At 43.0% G+C, this 16427-nt stretch overlaps 1 protein-coding gene across 1 annotated transcript in view; it reads left to right on the top strand.

Moving 5' to 3' along the window:
- Window positions 1–10622, top strand: part of AKR1D1 (aldo-keto reductase family 1 member D1) — a 35062-nt gene extending 24440 nt beyond the window's left edge. The window contains exons 4-9 of the mRNA XM_059845981.1: window positions 1283–1360; window positions 3679–3801; window positions 5505–5614; window positions 6096–6261; window positions 7041–7123; window positions 10461–10622. Of these exons, the coding sequence (XP_059701964.1) occupies window positions 1283–1360; window positions 3679–3801; window positions 5505–5614; window positions 6096–6261; window positions 7041–7123; window positions 10461–10503 (603 nt within the window). The 3' untranslated portion in view covers window positions 10504–10622. The remainder of the gene's footprint in view (window positions 1–1282; window positions 1361–3678; window positions 3802–5504; window positions 5615–6095; window positions 6262–7040; window positions 7124–10460) is intronic.
- The last annotated feature ends 5805 nt before the right edge of the window (window positions 10623–16427 follow it).

Below are 16427 nucleotides of genomic sequence, written 5' to 3'. Positions count from 1 at the left end.
GTAAAAAGGTCCTGAATTCAGAGTCATTTACTAAAATTAAACAGGTCCAACTGTTTAATATGTTAAACTTGCAGTCCTTGGAAAGTGTGCTGGGGTATCACAGGATGAATGGTTTGTTCCAAAATACCATGGGGTGGTTTGCAAATAAAGCTTTTCCACCTCATGTTATGATGGCAAACACTTTGCCTTCTAACAGAAAAAAACCGTATCCAACAGCCACCTGCCTCCTTCTAGTCAAGATATTCTCTTTTTCCAGCAAGACAGAGCAACAAAAGCAACAAGTTGTCTTTGTGGAATTCTTGGAGGAAAATCAGCACATTTGGAGGAGAGAGGCTTATGCCTGTAACTGAGACCTTGGCCCTCTGAAATCTGAGGCTGTGTTTTCCTTAGGCTCACTTTTCCCATTAAATGCCTTGGATTTGAACTTGACTGAATTGGGAGGTGATAGTTACTGATCATATTAGTCACAGCTGCATGTTCCCAAGGAGTTACCACATCAACATCTTGTACCCAGGCCTTTGAAATGTAGCAGTTTGAAGTCAGATCAAATGTCAAACATCAGTGAAGGGTTTTTGTTCAGAAAAAAGAAAAACCAAACTCCAGCTAAACACAAAAGTGAAATTGTGACCAGACACAAGGGAGGGAGGTGTTAATGCATTGCCTGCAACAGCAGTGAAATAACCAGCAAATAAGAGAAAGCTGTGCTTGTGAAATATCAGCTCATAAATAATCTCTGAAGCCTACAGAGATTGGAGGAAAGATTTTCTAGTGCCCAAAGAAAGGTGGATAATGCACTTATGAGGTTAGCTATGCCAATAGCTCATTACTGCCAGCAGCTCCTGGACCCTCCAGCTGTTGGGGAGAGTACAGCTCGGTCCAGTTCCCAAGTGCCCAGGACACAAGCAGGAGGCAACAGAAGGGCCAAAATGAAGAGGAAAGAAGTAGAAGAGAATACAGGCTGGTACTCTAACCCAGCCCTTTGGAAGAAGATGAGTCTTCTGGATGCCATAACATAAAGGTCAAAAGTTTACTGAAAAACAAGGCCATCCAGGAACTCCTGAGTGTACTCTCATGTGACAGTTCAGGAGTGTGTCCAAGGACGATCTAGCAGACGAGGATGTGGTAAGCCCAGCATGAATGACCTGCTGAACTTGGGGTGTTTCAGAAAACTCTCAAATTTTTTTTGTTGTTTACTAGTAGAAACAGAGTCCATGAAAAAAATTTTGCTCTAAGGACTGAAAAATTTTTCTTTAAAGCACAGCAGTATGGTTTTACTTTTCAGCCTGGAGATGCACTCTACCCGAAAGATGAAAACGGAAAATTTATCTACCACGAGACAGACTTATGTGCCACTTGGGAGGTAAGCAAACACAACATCCATCCATCCATCCATGCTTTAAACCCACAGATATTCATTCTCATTTTTACTTGTGGTTTTCATAAACATAACTAAAGCAAATTGCTAGGGCAAATGGATCGAATTCTACTAGCTCCATGGATAAATTTTAATTCTTTCCTTAAGCATGCTGTCATTTAATTATTTTTATAACAAAACACCATTGAAACATCAGACATCCACATTCCCTCTTTAAGAGAGTGCACTCTAGATTCACTACTTGAAGCTTTTATCATTAGGTTTTTACCAATCCTTCCCCTTTATCAGATCTTCACAGAAAGAGAAAGTTTGAGCCCTCAGAAGAGATTAGGTCATTTTGAAAAAAATGAAATATTTTCACTTGCAGGAAAAAACAGATTTTGCCCTAAAGCTCACCATAAAACAAACAAACAAACAAAAAACCAAAAAAACCCTATTAAAAAAAAGAAAAAAAGAAGAACCAACATCTCCCCACTCACCCCCACCCCCCTCCCCCAAAAAAAACAAAGCCCAAGACCTTGCCATCACTTGCCATTAGAACAAGTTCATTCACTTCTGAATTTACTTATCAGATGGGAACACAAGATTTTTCTGGTAAGAAAACTTGGAGGGAAGTAGCATTTGCCTGAAAGATTGCACCCTAGATTTGTTTGTGATGTGCTCTGGCCCTTTAGGCAGAAGCCTCACTAAGCCTAGCATCACTTGGCTTCAGGATCTTGGGTGAGAGAGAAGGTGAGACTAGCAATCTCCTCACATTTCTGCCTCTCAAAGCCATGGACACCTCTTTAGTTCATGGCCAGAGCTGCTCAGCTCTCCCTCTGCACCAGGCCTGATGAAATAGCATCCCTAATTACATCCAGTTCACACCAAGAGAGATAAGAGGAGCTACTACGTGCTCCACTTCAGCTTGCACTGTCCAGATCTAGATAGTCATGTCCCAGTTTAGCTCTACTTGAGGTACAGCAGATAAAGATGAAGAATGGTGAAATTCTGAGTGAAATTTTGAAGGGGGAGAGAGCCCAAAGGGGGCCTGAACTTTCCCTTGGCAGCTGAGCCATCCAGGCTGGGCTTCAGAGGGAAGGGGAACTTCCATGTTAGCTGTTTATGTTACATTTGAATTTGGCTGATGCAGTTCATTCCTCTCTTTTCACAGAATAGTTGTTCAGATGTTAAAAGCAATAGCTCACCCAACACTGCTATATTTTTATCTTTGAGCTGGCGTTTAATGTAAAGGTTATTCTATAGCAGGCCACTCTCTTCAGCTAATAAGCCAAGAGAAAAATAGGTGATGGGGAGCGCCTGCAAATAGCAGCATTAATCTGAATTAAAATGGCTCAACTCAATCCAGATAATCTCATTCTTTCAGTGAAATTAAGCTAGCTGGCAAAAATTAATTCAGATTGTATTCAGACTGTATTTGCTGACTTGTCACTGAGTGATAGAAGGCATATGAAGCCAACTAGAGGTCATCAAACAGAGTGCCTCTTACCTCCCTGCCTTCAGCTCCTGTAAGACAGAAAGAATAACAAAACCTGGAAGGGCACCCAGCTCCATGGTGAGATCTGCTCTGCCTCAAACAGTCACTGAATTATTTGTGTGCAGAGTTTCAGGCAGAAAAGGAGAAGACCATAGGAAAGGACCCCCTTTCACCTTAACAACCCAGCAGGGGAAGCAAATGAAAACCAAGGAATATATTCATGTCCCGTATTCATAAGAGTTTCTCAGCTACTAGAATTTGTCTAAAGCACAAAATATCTAGAATGCCTCTCTCACATTCACATTTTTTTTTCTGCTTAATATTGTAGTGAAGTTTTCTGTGCAGGTTTTGTGATGTGCCTTGCCAGATATTTAGGGGATTTCACTGGATAAAGACTTCATATGAAAAACTGTCTTACAATGAAAAGGAGTGAACTGACTTATCAGGAAAGCAATCTGTTTTGTTCACTTTGCCTTCTCCAGCTTTGAGGCACTGCTAAAGCAGCATAAAGTAAGCAAAAGCCTGTAAAAGCGGTTGTCTGGCACTTAAGTACCTATATCTCAGGTTAAATCTTTCTGCTCTCTGAGGGTAGACAGTTTCTACCCTCACAGGAGGTAAAAAAACATTCGGGCTTTGTCTGGAAAGCAGGTCAACACAGGAACAGAGTTTGGTTTGTCTGGACAACACCACTCATGCTAATAGAGCTGTGAGTTCTGCTGCAGCAAAGGGTCTCAATAATGGTCTATCTTCCACCTCTTACTAAAATGCACGCTCCAAGAAATCAAGCCAACATGTGGGATTCCTCTTGTCTTTGCTTTCTTTGCAGGCTCTGGAGGCATGTAAAGATGCTGGCTTGGCAAAGTCTATTGGAGTATCCAATTTCAACCGCAGGCAACTGGAGATGATCATGAACAAGCCAGGACTTAAGTACAAACCTGTCAGCAACCAGGTATGACTGCAAGCCAAGGGCAGTGTCTGCAACAGTGCCACTGCCCTTTGGGGAATGCAAACACACAGCCTAAGCCACCATGTACAGAAAGGTGATGTGTACTTTGCCACAGATGCCGGCCTCCATGCTTCCATTTCTAGCTTGCAAATTTTACTCTTCCTATCTAGGATAAAGATTAATATTTGAAGCTCAGAGCAATCGCTCAGTTTCTGCTTCAGCACTTCTGTGCCAAAGCTCCATAACAAGACTGAATGCTGAGTCAAAGCAGATCTTAGATTTCAGCCATGTACCTTACTTCAAGTCCAAAAATTCCCAAGAAAGCCATCCAGAGCTAACCAGTGCTCAATGAAGCTATGTCTAGCTTAGTTAACACCAGCACAACCCTACAGATCCTGAGTCACTCTAGGCTTCTCAAGGGTAAAAGCCATTAGAAGCAACTCCTGAATTTCCTGTACTTGCTCTTTTGTACTTTTCCTATAAGGCATTTTTAAGAGATAGAGAAAACATTCAATTAAAGGAGACCCTGTTACGTGACTGGCCCTAGTGGAACAATCCCGTGAGGATGACAGGCACATCCGAGTTAAATTACAGCAGCGCGGCTCTGAGGAGGTGACAAGTGGCAGCGACCCATCTGAGTGCCCAGTACCTTTGGCTCTGGCATTTGGCAGGTCTCTGCATTTCCTAGAAATCTCTGGGAAGCCCTTCTGACTTGTCTGGCACAAATATCCACATTAGCAGTAATAGAGATGAAGCCAGGGACCAACCAGGACCAACTTCCCACTGCCAGCACGTGGCCTGGAGGGCTGGAATGGCCATAAGGCAGGGCAAAGAGGCTGGCCACAGCTTGAATTTCTGTATTTGGCCTGGAGGGAAAGGCTGCCTGTGAGGATAGGAAATTCCAGCACCCTTCCCTGGTATTAACATGCCCAGCGGGTGCAAAAGGCAATTGCTGTTTCTGGCGTACCCCTAAGACTGCACTGAGCATTGCTGATGCTTCCTGGGATCGAGGAAAACCAGGCAAAAGATTAAGCTCAGCTTAGGGCAGATGGCCAGCAAGCATAGAAGCGCCAGATAGCTTCAGACTTGCCAGATAGCAACCACTGCAAACAGTGGTTGCTCGGTCACTCTGTCATCCATTTCCCAGAGTCTGAGATCACAGCCAGAATATCCATGCCTGTGAGAGAACAGTGTTGGCAACGTGGGAGGGCACAGCTCGCAAAAAGGTCATCATCTCACCTTTTGAATAATGCGTCCCCACCTAACTGGGACAGTTTATGCCAACACTTCCCTAAAAACAACATCAGATTAGTCATCCTGAATGCAAGAGGCAGAGAAATGGAGAGCTGACCCAGATGAGATGGGTTTCCTTCTCAGTCTACTTGTCTAGTGAGTTTGCCTCACCTCAATAATCCCCACCTATGCCACCTTTCCACTGCAGGCCAATAAAAGTTCCCTGCAGCCAAATTATGGTTGCAGATGTTAATCTGCTGCCCACCAAAAAAAAAAAAAATTAATAAAAAACAATCAATCATCCAGCAATGTACAATTAGAATAGTAATCACAGATGGTGTTTCCCTATTCCTTAATTTACATCTATCCTTTCCTGAAAGCATCACCTGGTCTGTAGCTCACACAAATATTGGGATATCTGCTTCTGTGTCTGGTCCTATTGATTAGTCATCCTTTCTCTGCTACTCTTGCAGGTAGAATGCCATCCCTACTTCACCCAACCCAAACTCCTAGAATTTTGCAGGCAACATGACATCGTTATTGTTGGGTACAGCCCATTGGGAACCTCAAGGGATGAATCATGGTAAGTCCCCATGTTACTTTCAAATAGAGGGACAATATCCAAGGGAACATAGCTCACCACTGCTGGGTCTCCATGCAAAACACCTCTGCCCTCATTTTTTAAAGTGGTTTTGAACCTCAGTGTCTAAATATTACTGTTGTGAATGTAAACTTTCAACACTCCTGCTGTATGCTGTCATCAAAGAATGCTAGGTGTCTGCATAGGAGGTTGCCTTAGGTCTCCTCTAACAGAAGGCAAGTGTTTGGAATGGGGAATGTGTGAGGCTTAGTTGAGGAAGAAGAAACGAAGTCAACGTTAGGACATCACACAGGAAATTGCCTTTGACAACATGCCAACCTAAGAGCCAAAGCTTTTCTCCTGTTTTTCACCCTACTTGTCAAAAGGTGCAGTGTTCTGTCCACAGACAAGTAGATGCCCCTATGTTTTGACATTAAAGATGAGGAGGTTTTTTGTTTTCTTTTTCTTCCCACTCTTTTTCCAGGGTAAACGTGTCCTCCCCTCCTTTACTGAAGGATCCTGTGCTGAATGCCATTGGCAAGAAGTACAACAAGACCGCGGCACAGATTGCTTTGCGTTTCAACGTCCAGCGAGGGGTAGTGGTGATCCCAAAGAGTTTCAATCCACAACGCATCAGAGAGAATTTCCAGGTAAATTCATACCCCAGTAGTACATGGACAAATCCACTTACATTGGCTTAGCTCCAGTAGAAGGAAATTTCCCTGTTTTTTCTGTAGACATATATAAGGCTTTACCAGTGACAAACTTTGCCACATTTGATGCTTCATTTGATGCCCCACCACTAAATGGTAACAAGGTATGACAATAACAGTGCATAGAGGAAATTTTGGTGTCTTTTAACTATCTGGAGCAGCTAAAGCTCCAGCTGGTGGTATGTCCCAGAGCAGCAGCTGCTGCAGTGAGCAGGACAAGCAAGATGAGGTAACTCAGTAGGTCAGCAGCCCAAGGCTGCAGGAGCTCAGGAAGGACTGATTGATTTTTCTGCCCTGTCTTCAGGTATGGGACAGCTCTGCTAGGGAAGGGTTGCTGCACACAAGTGTGACAGAAAGGTTCACAACCATGCCACCAGAAAACATTTGGTTTGACTACCACCGAAAAATAAGATTATTTTGTTCTTGCATCCCTTGCAGCACTCAGTACTCACACTGCTCTCTACTTCCCCTGGAAATACATTGCTTTCAAAGCTGGTGTCTCAGTATTGCCAGACTACCTTCCACTTCTTGCAAAAAAGGTGTAGGCAAATGTGACTGGGCTTATTCATGTCCTCGAGACTCCTGCAAATGCAAGTAAGCATGGGCTTGTGGGAGAGATACAGGGAGAAGGAGGGATTGTATTTCTGGAATCTGGAACATACGAAGGTTGATAATGACAAGAAATGCTAACACATTCCTAACATCTCTTCCATTAGATCTTTGACTTCTCCCTCACTGAGCAAGAGATGAAAGAAATTGAAGCCCTGAACAAAAATGTTCGTTATGTGGAACTGTTAATGTAAGTACAGGAGAAATCCTAGATCTGCATAGGATATTCCTGTTTTTTCAGAGAATTATTAAAAAAAAAAAAATCACTTCCTTTTAATATTAACTTTTGCATAAACAACCCTGTTCTAAGGTAAGGCCCGAATATGAGAGACTTTTAATGCAGCCTGAATATGCTCTTGGACCCACTGCAAAAATAAGTGTACAATATTTGCCTGCAGCTCAGGTTCTCAAAGCCCACCTAGTAGAAAGTGAGTGTTCCACTCACTTGCTATTCCATCTGTCCTCTATTTCCTTAAACTCCTTCTGCTATGTGGTGAATGGTGGTCTCAGACACTGATAAGGCATAGCATCATCCCTAGATGATGCTATGCCTTATCAGTGGATATTGGAGCTGAAATTCAAATAAAATTGAATTGTACTTTCTTCTAAGAAAAACAAAAGAACAGAAAGCTTGTTTGACTGCTAGACCACTTCCTAATCATCTCTTCTGAGACCTATCAAGGCTTGATCTCTTGTTGCTTGTCACCTAAAGCTTACCACCCAAGATAGGTTTACTTCACCTGAAAGCTCAGACCTAGCCAACAATCCCTCTCTTCCAGAGCATAATGCTGTTTCTTTATCCTTCACCTCAAAAGCATCTACATCTTATGGCCAAACTTTGTTTTCCTCTTTGCAGGGCACTCAGTAAGTAGCCAAATGCTAGGGATTAATTTCCATGCATTTCTCCTTTTATCTTAGATTATCTGTGTCCTGCTAAATTATAGCATGAAATGAAAAGCATTGATACAGCATCAATAGCACTCTAAAATGTTGACCATTGCTCAAAAGGTACAGGGAAATGTTGCAAAGAAACAAACAAACCACTTACTGTGCTGCATAAATATGATCAAAAATATGCACTAAGTTAAAAGCATCATAATGGAGTTCATTTTTCACATTTAAGCTCAGCCAGGTGCTCTGAAGCTTTACTTTCTTAAAACTTAAAATAGCCTTCCATCAATTAGCAGTACTTAGTTCCAAAAGGCTTCTCGCAAATGGCCTCGGAGATTCTTAAGTGTGTTTTGGTATCTGACACAGTTTGGTTTTATATAGCAAAAATGAGTTATAGCATCATTTAAATTTTGAAGATTATATACACAAAATGTAACCTTGGTGCAAATTCAAGAGCCTTTCTCAGAAGCAAAGTCAAAGGCTGCAAATGCCTACAGGCGAAGAACTTTCTAAGCTACGAATCAAAAAAACTATTAAGTTAAATGCTTTGCTTTACTAGACTGAATTTGGTCATAGGAGGCCACCAAGGATATAAGGAAAACAGGATGCATAGGAGGGGCATTGGCAGCTCTAGTTTTCACAAGACCTTCGTGCTTGGGGAAAAATGTTTAAGTACAATCTGATCTCAGCTATGAAAAAGGCCTTACTGGAAAAGTGATGTTGCCACGTAAGGAGCAGATATATAGATTTATATATATAGATATATATATGCCTACTCTGCGTTACCACACTGAAATGTCTGGAATTGACACTGCATCAGACAAATTACCAGCCTAAATACATTTCTTATTTCATCCAGCAATCTGTATCTGAAAAAGTCAAACCACGATACAGAAAGACTTTTGGTTAGTCAACTTTGTGCAAAACCTTTGACTGCTGTGATACACATGCCAGCAGGAATGGAAAAATCCAGCTTTTCTCTGGTTCTTCCCCTCATCAGCTACCATAAAGGGTACTGTGTGCAAACCTGTTGTTCCGATGGTATGAGTAAGCCCATGCAAACAGGATAACGCAATCAGTGGTATGAATTAGCAAGTTAAGCATCTGAGAAGAAAATGGAGGTTTTATAAAAACATGAGTACTTCAGGAAATCTTAATCTGAAGTTATTTCTTCTCCTCTTGGAGAAATCTGGAAGCATTGTGCAGGGCAAGTTTTACATTAATGTATCTGCTTGATTTATCTTATGCTCCCATTCTCTGCTATGGATGTATTTCCTTGCCAGCTATGCCAAGCTGCACTGACTTCTCCAAGTGAATCATTTTCACTCAAAGGACTCAGACTTGTGAATATGTGAGATCTGATTAGCAGCATGCTCAGTAGATGAAAAGTAGAGATAATGACACTGGCAACTCAGACATCATTAAATTATACTGAAGTCAAACAAGCCAAAGTGTTGTGGCTTGTTTTGTTTTTTGGGATTTTTTTTTCAACCAACTCAATCTGTTAATGTGTAAACACTTGATCTTGGCTGAATATTGGAATGAAATGTTTTGACACAACCAATTCAAAATGTTTGATTCCTTCCAGTTAGTTACCTTCAATATTGTGAAATGTGTCCTTCCTTCCCAGACTGGAACAATTCACAGCTGGATAAACGCCAGTATTTGTTGTGCTGTGCTGTAAGGCAAGGCAGCCAGCTGCCATGGTGCACCTGAGAATGCTCTTCAGAAATTTTGCATTTAGCTAATGGAAAGTGTTTGTCAAGCCAGGGCTTGTGATTTAGCATCAGCTTCTCAAACAAACAAGAAAACCCACAACAGAAAACAGCTACCTCTCTCTCAAGTCTGCCAATAATGGGCAAACAGTGTTATTTTTTTCACCTGAAGTTGACCCTGGGAATTTTCTTCTTGACTTTTATAATGATCCTGGATTGTGCATCTTCCCTGAGCATGCAGTTTCTAAAACAAAGCCTGAAATGTCTCTTTGTTAGGATGCACCCATGACCATCCCTTTCTCCCCTGAACAGGGTCATCCCAAAGCTTATTTGTAAATTCTCTGCCACAGTAGATACTGGCAGAATATCTACGTGTAGGCTGAGCTAGAGGACAGCCAGACTTAGTTTAGGTGTGGCAGCTGCTTGGGGAAAGCACCACCCAGACCTGTTCATGCTAGCTCTAAGGGCATTAGACAAAGTAGAACAGTCTGGTGTCTCTACCTCTTCTTCACATATAGCCCTTATTTCTTGGTGTCTTTCTAGACATCTGAACAAAATCTTCCCCTTCCACAGTACAGCACACATGATGAAGCTATCCCCCTTTCCTGAAACACTTATACTCTCCTGAGTTAAATAGTGAGAGTAGTTGACGTCCAGAGTCCTGTTGATTTTCCTCATCTCTCCTTAAGATATGCAGTCTGTAGGCCTGTCACTGTCCTCTCCTTAAATACACAGGCTTGCTTCCAACTCTGCAGGGGGCAGTTATTCAGAGCAGAACAGCTTCTGGATAAGTAGGAGAGCCTTGCACAAAGGCCACATATATATTGCAAGGAAGAGGTTTGCTGGGCACAGGTTGACTGCAGTGATTTGATATCTTGCTTCACCCAAGGAACTCACTTGCCCAATCTGACCTTTCCACAGGTGGCGTGACCATCCAGAGTACCCCTTCAATGATGAATACTGAAAAAGAGGTGGCTCTGGACAGCCAGTCAGTGCTGTTAGGCTTTGCTGAGAGACACTCAACGTTTGGTGCTTTGTCTTCATGTAAGGCTGTTCAAACCAGCATTAAAAACATGACATGTATTTCTTTTTGTATTGTCAGTCTCTTCTTGTTATTGGTGACCAAATCTATTTAATTCATTGAATTTCTGGTTTTGGCATATCAGACTTTAATGCTGAACACTGAACATTCAAGACTAACTGCTGATAAAACTTAAGATTTCTCCTAAAAACAAGCTCGCTAGTTCAAACCAAATCAGTTTCACTTAATGGAATATTCTTCACTTAATCTGAAACAAAACCTTCCACTTCAGTAGGTGTGAGGCAGAATCAGAATCATAGAACGGGCAAAATTTGAAGAGGCCACAGAGGGGTCATGTGGTCCAAACCTGTACCATTTTCTCTTGCAGCTCGAGTTAGAGAAAGTCAAGAGTGGTGAACTAACTGAATCTGATATATATGCACATATTTTTGCTGATATGGACTAAGTATGTGCACTGCTTCATGCAATGAAGCCCATTTAACTCTGACCAGAGTGTTCTGCAGCTGCACAAGTGAGCTTTATTCCATAGGTACATCCCAGCTGGCTCCACATGGAACTAGTTCAAGCCCTAAAGCATTACAAGCACGTTTGTATTCCCACACACACCCCCCCCTCAGCTGAGGGCCTGTTCTGTGTAAAAAAAAAGACAGTGTGTGACACTTGTATTAAGTTGTACTTGTTATTCAAGGGTGGCATTAGCTAGCATTGCATACACAACCTGCAGCTACAACAAGGGAGGTCCTCATCTCATGAGATTAAAAATCCCTTAAACTCCTTTCCTGCTCCACTAACTGATATTCAACCAAGAAAATTTTTGTTCACTTAAAAATTCTTACCAACATGAAGGCAGAAGCATGTACACCAGGGTAAGGAAGACTGACTCCTTCAGCATGAACTTCATTTTCAGACCACTTGTTTGCAGCCTGTAGGTGCATCTGCCCATACCCACACCTGCAGAAGGCTGCTTCGCCTCCCTCCTGAGCCCAAGAACCCCAGTTTCCTGCCACCGAAAGAGTACACTGGAGAGGTATCAGAGAAGAAACGAAACCATACAGTCATAGAGAGAGAGTACTTCATGTACTAGAATGTACGTGCATTGGAAAATGTGTCATACATAAGCTTCAGTCTATAGCATCTGCTTTTATTTATTACCATTGCTATTTATTATCCCTGGAGTGACTGGAGCAGGAAAATGCCAGAGCGTACAGTTCACGGAAACTCTTCTGTATGGTCATGGTGTGCTCCTCAGAGCTGAGACAAAGAGGGACAGGGATGACCACATCACAGGAGCAGCAGGGAAGGCTCCCAACAGGGTCAAGTGCAAATGCATCCCTGGATGAACTTAGTGGGCACCACTGGAGAAGTCAGGCCCCTTCAGCAGGGGCGGCCTTCATGTAGCATTTTTAAATCCATTCATAAATCTATGCCAACAAAGAAGAATTCTGCTTCATGGTGGTTACCCAAGGGCAATTCCCATTTTATTCTATTACCCACTTAGACCAGAGGGGGATATAAGAAACAAAAGTGGGGCAGATGCGTCTTTCTCCTCAGCTACATTAGAAATCTCCATTAGAAATCAATTTCCATTAGAAATCTCCAGGTGTAGATCTAAGGACAATCCCAAGGTCAGGTGGAACTCTGCACCCAGGGGTGTTCAGAAACACTGTCACAAGTCCTGCTTTGCCCCTTTGCAAACAGCTGAGGTCCTGGTCAAAAAACTGAATAAAATCCAAGTCTAAATTCAAGTGCCAGAGAGGAGGAGTTACCACCATACCCAACATGTTATTCCAGTTGCTTCATAAGTACAAGCCCTAAACAGAGCTCACAAGGCTCAACTGCTTAACAGTAGCACTGTACAAATTTTTGCACTGTAACTTGACCAGGTGCCATTCTCCAATCACAGCCAACATTCAGGCCAGGTTTGGCAAAGCTCTTGTTGTCTACAACTGCAAATGTCAACTAGTGCTTAGCTTAAATGCTCACACCAGCCCCTTCTGCAGCTCACTGCTCTTTCCAGGTATTCTCCTCCGTGAGGTCAGGCAGCACTGGAGATTCTAATAAAGCGGGTGACCTTGTACATGTAAGTAAGGAAGACAATACAGTGAAACCTCTCTAACAGGGAATACCATATAATCAAATATTCAACCTATACTGATTAAATAATACAGGACAAATTTTGAGAGTTCCTCCTGCCCAAGTCATGCCATCAAATTCCTCCCCCCTCTAATTTTAATAGAATCCTCCTCCTCCTCCTTTGCATTGCCTCATTTGTATCCGATGAAAAAAGGTTCAGCCTCTTCCCAGGGGCACCCATACTAGTTTCCATCAGTTATGAAACTGCTACTGACATATAGCCTACTTTTCCCCCCCACACTATGCTCAGTTTCAGACCATTGCTCCCCATTGCTCTCCAACTTGAACTACAAAGAAAAGGTTTAGATGGAGGATATAAATGGGCCTGCAGGTCGGAGCTTGGGAAACCCATTCTACCAGCAGCTGCACAAGGAGAGAGAAAAGCCTGAACTGCAGCCCCAAGTATGATTTGCTTCCATCTAGCACATTTCACAGTCTTACTGGCCTCACTGCCTGGTGTGAAACACATCACTTGGAATGGTCACGTACCGCCCTGCTCCAACTGGAAGGGTCCGGTGTGGACAGAGGGGCCTTCAGCACCTTCTGCTCTGACAGGACTCACATATGACAAGAATAGACCCAATCATGTACTAGAAAATTTACTCACTTTTATGGTAAATAACCTGAATTGTTTGTGACTCTTTGTATAGCTGCAAAGTGAAGTGAAATCCAAAAGATACTTACTTCAGCTACACACAAGTTACTTTACAGCAAAGAGAACAAACTATGCAGCACTTCAGATTCTTTTAGCAGACTAAGAGCTGGTGTGGTCAGCAGAAATCCAGGTGATGTGCTAACACCCCTCGCAGCATAGCAGTTGCCACAGCAGTTGATTACAGCCCAGGCTTACCTGGCATTCCCTGCTGTTACACAAGCACAGGGCAGAGCACAGGGCTGTGGATGCAGCAGCCGTGGGCATGTGCACGCTCACGCTCAGCGGGTGAAGCAACAGGAAAGCACTGGCACAGGTACCGCGCAACGTGCCGACACCACCCCACCCTGCACTGCACAGGGACAGGAATTTGTTCCCCCACAGGGAGGCAGAGCTTCCTCTCCCCCAAGACTAAGCATCTGGAATAGGAGTCTGTTTCAGAAAGGACATGCATCCAATTTTCCCTAAAGTTGTGCAAGAGAAATAGGGAAAATAGTAAGAGGCAAAGTGGGATGACACTGTACATTTTTACAGTCTTACAGTAAAGAATGCCCCTTGGATTTATATCACGTTTTTGTACCACAAAGCTGCCAAGAGACTTTACAAGAGTGTGGAGGAAAATGCAAGTGACCTTATCAAGCCATCAACCAGAATCAGGACGCAATTTTGTATAGACAGAAATGGACACAGGGAAAGGAAGGAAGTACCTGCAGTACTGTAATTTTTCACCTGTTGCCTGGCAGTAAGGCCTGGGTGCAAAAATGAGATCTCTTCTCCTGGTCAAAGTGTAATGATAACTGAGGGCAGATAGTGAGTTTTGCAAACAGGGAGGATAGGTGACCACAAAAGGCAATGCCTTTGGCTGCATGCAGCAGGGTCCGTATTTAATGACTTCTTCATTTCATTCTTTTCTGGTATCCAACAAAGCCCAAAAGTTGCTCACCTCCAGACTGGCACAATATTTAACCATTACCACTTTCTTGGGAAGTGCAAAGGTATTCCACAGCAGAGAGGTTGGTACATTCCTTAACTAATTAAGATCATCTTGCAACTAGAACCAGAGTTGATTCAACAATGTGGGAATTGTTTAAGTATGGAAGCAAAGCCAGTGTTACAGGGACTCTTAAATGAAAAGAAATCACACGCCTGTGTGCAAGACAGTTCTCAAATCTCCACAGCAAGCAGTGAGGACAAACTCAGATCCCTTGAGTAGAGCAAGTCAAATTTGAAGATTTAAGATGAGACGACAACCTTTCTACTGTGAGTAAAACCAGTGTCTCCTTGTTGCTATCTGCCAGACACCAAAACACTCTGAAATAAATTAGTTTTGTATTTGCAAGACAATTTCCTTATTTTTGGGGTGGGGGGAGGAAGGGAGGGATCTGCTGTTCCAAAATATTTTTCCCAGCTCTCAGCAAGAAAATTCACACGTCTAGAGGTAAGTACTGGGGTGGAGAAGAAAGTCCGTAAGAGAGTGACATGCTAGAATGAGATTCAGCAGGCTTATTTCACTTGTGACCTAAACTGCAAACACATTTGCCTTTGGGGGCAGAGTAATCAGCACGTAGCTGGGTACTAGAGCAGTTTTTACACTAATTGATTCTCAGCAGTGCCATATTTCAGCTCTTCCCAATATCCTACTACCCCAGAGCAAAACCTCCAGCTTATAATAAAGGGCTTTGAGAGTGCAAAAGCCAAAAAAACCTTAATTTTCCAATGCCAGACAGACTCCTTGGGGAACCCTAACTCAACATGCATGAGCAATACTCACAACAGGACAACACATTGCAAATAAAATGCAAAGCAGAACCAAATGGAAAAAGAGGACAGAAAGAAGGAGCTGGAAAGGAAGACAACACGTGTGCATAAACACTTACACATGGACACCAGGGGCACCACTGGAGGAAGCTGCTCAATTTCTGCTCTGTAGATTGCAGAGCTACCTGGGTGGAGGTCTCAGATCAGTCCAAGATCACTGAATGCAGCAAAGACGAAATTTTGCATCAGGACAAATGTACATTTAATTAAAAATAAATGAGAGCTTGTGCTGGCCCAGAATATGTCTCAGAGAAACCTCACACATAACAAAAGTCCGTGTTAGGGCAGGATGCTGAGGACATTGGGTAGGATCCTGCTGACAATGCAGCACATAAAAATCAGAAGTGACTCTGCTGACACAAGGTACAGATGCACAAACCAGAGGCCCCTTGGCCTCACTGCAAGGAAACTCATCCCAAGTTTTCTCCTCCCCCAATTAACCAGATCAGGGCTGTTCTCCCAAGCCAGGACAGACCCTTGGGAAAGCTAGCCAAGGGTATTTTGCCTTTGTGACCTCTTCAGAAAACTATTTTGCTCCTCATGCCACTACCTCAGCTTCCACCTACAGGGTGACACCCTATCCTGTGTGTGAAATAGGGAGGTTTCCCAGAAAAGAGATCCCACTATCCCACATGTTCAGCAGCAATGGATCCAGACAGTCCAGAACAGCCCAAACCAGCTGTTTGGCAGCATACCTTGCAGTCAATCCCTGCTTTTCCACTGTGGTGAGACTGCAGTCCTGCTTTTTTTTCTACAGTATCATGAGGAGATTGCCTTTACATATTATTAGCTATATTGATCTGTACTTGAGGCACTTCAAAGAGGAACCTCCAACATTTAGAAAGATTCTATCTTCTCTGTGAATCAGAAATCCACACCTACATTCAACATGCTATCTCTATGGTCCCCTGTGAAGTACAGTCCTTCCAGAACAGTGGAAGGACTTTTCTGCTTTTCTCTCCAGAGTGGGAGAGAAAAGCAGAAAAGTCAAGCACTGATTTAGGATTTTTACTAGTTTTTTTTTCTATTCATGGCATTTAGAGCACACCAGGAGTCATGAATTTCCTTGGCAATCCACACCTCTCCAGGCCCAAGACCACCAAGTTACTTGGCTCACAGCCCTCTGTTTTCAGAATTGGTCTTTGAGTGTGCGAGACTTTGAGGCCATAAGAGCAATTTCAGAGTGCACGGTAGGAGGAAGGGGGGCACTGTAGCTCCCTTTCCTCAGCACTCAGAGCACCGA

Source organism: Haemorhous mexicanus, chromosome 5 (assembly GCF_027477595.1).
Source record: "Haemorhous mexicanus isolate bHaeMex1 chromosome 5, bHaeMex1.pri, whole genome shotgun sequence".
NCBI lineage: Eukaryota > Metazoa > Chordata > Aves > Passeriformes > Fringillidae > Haemorhous > Haemorhous mexicanus.
The sequence above is the reverse complement of the archived record's forward strand: the minus strand, read 5'-3'. Positions and strand labels throughout refer to the sequence as shown.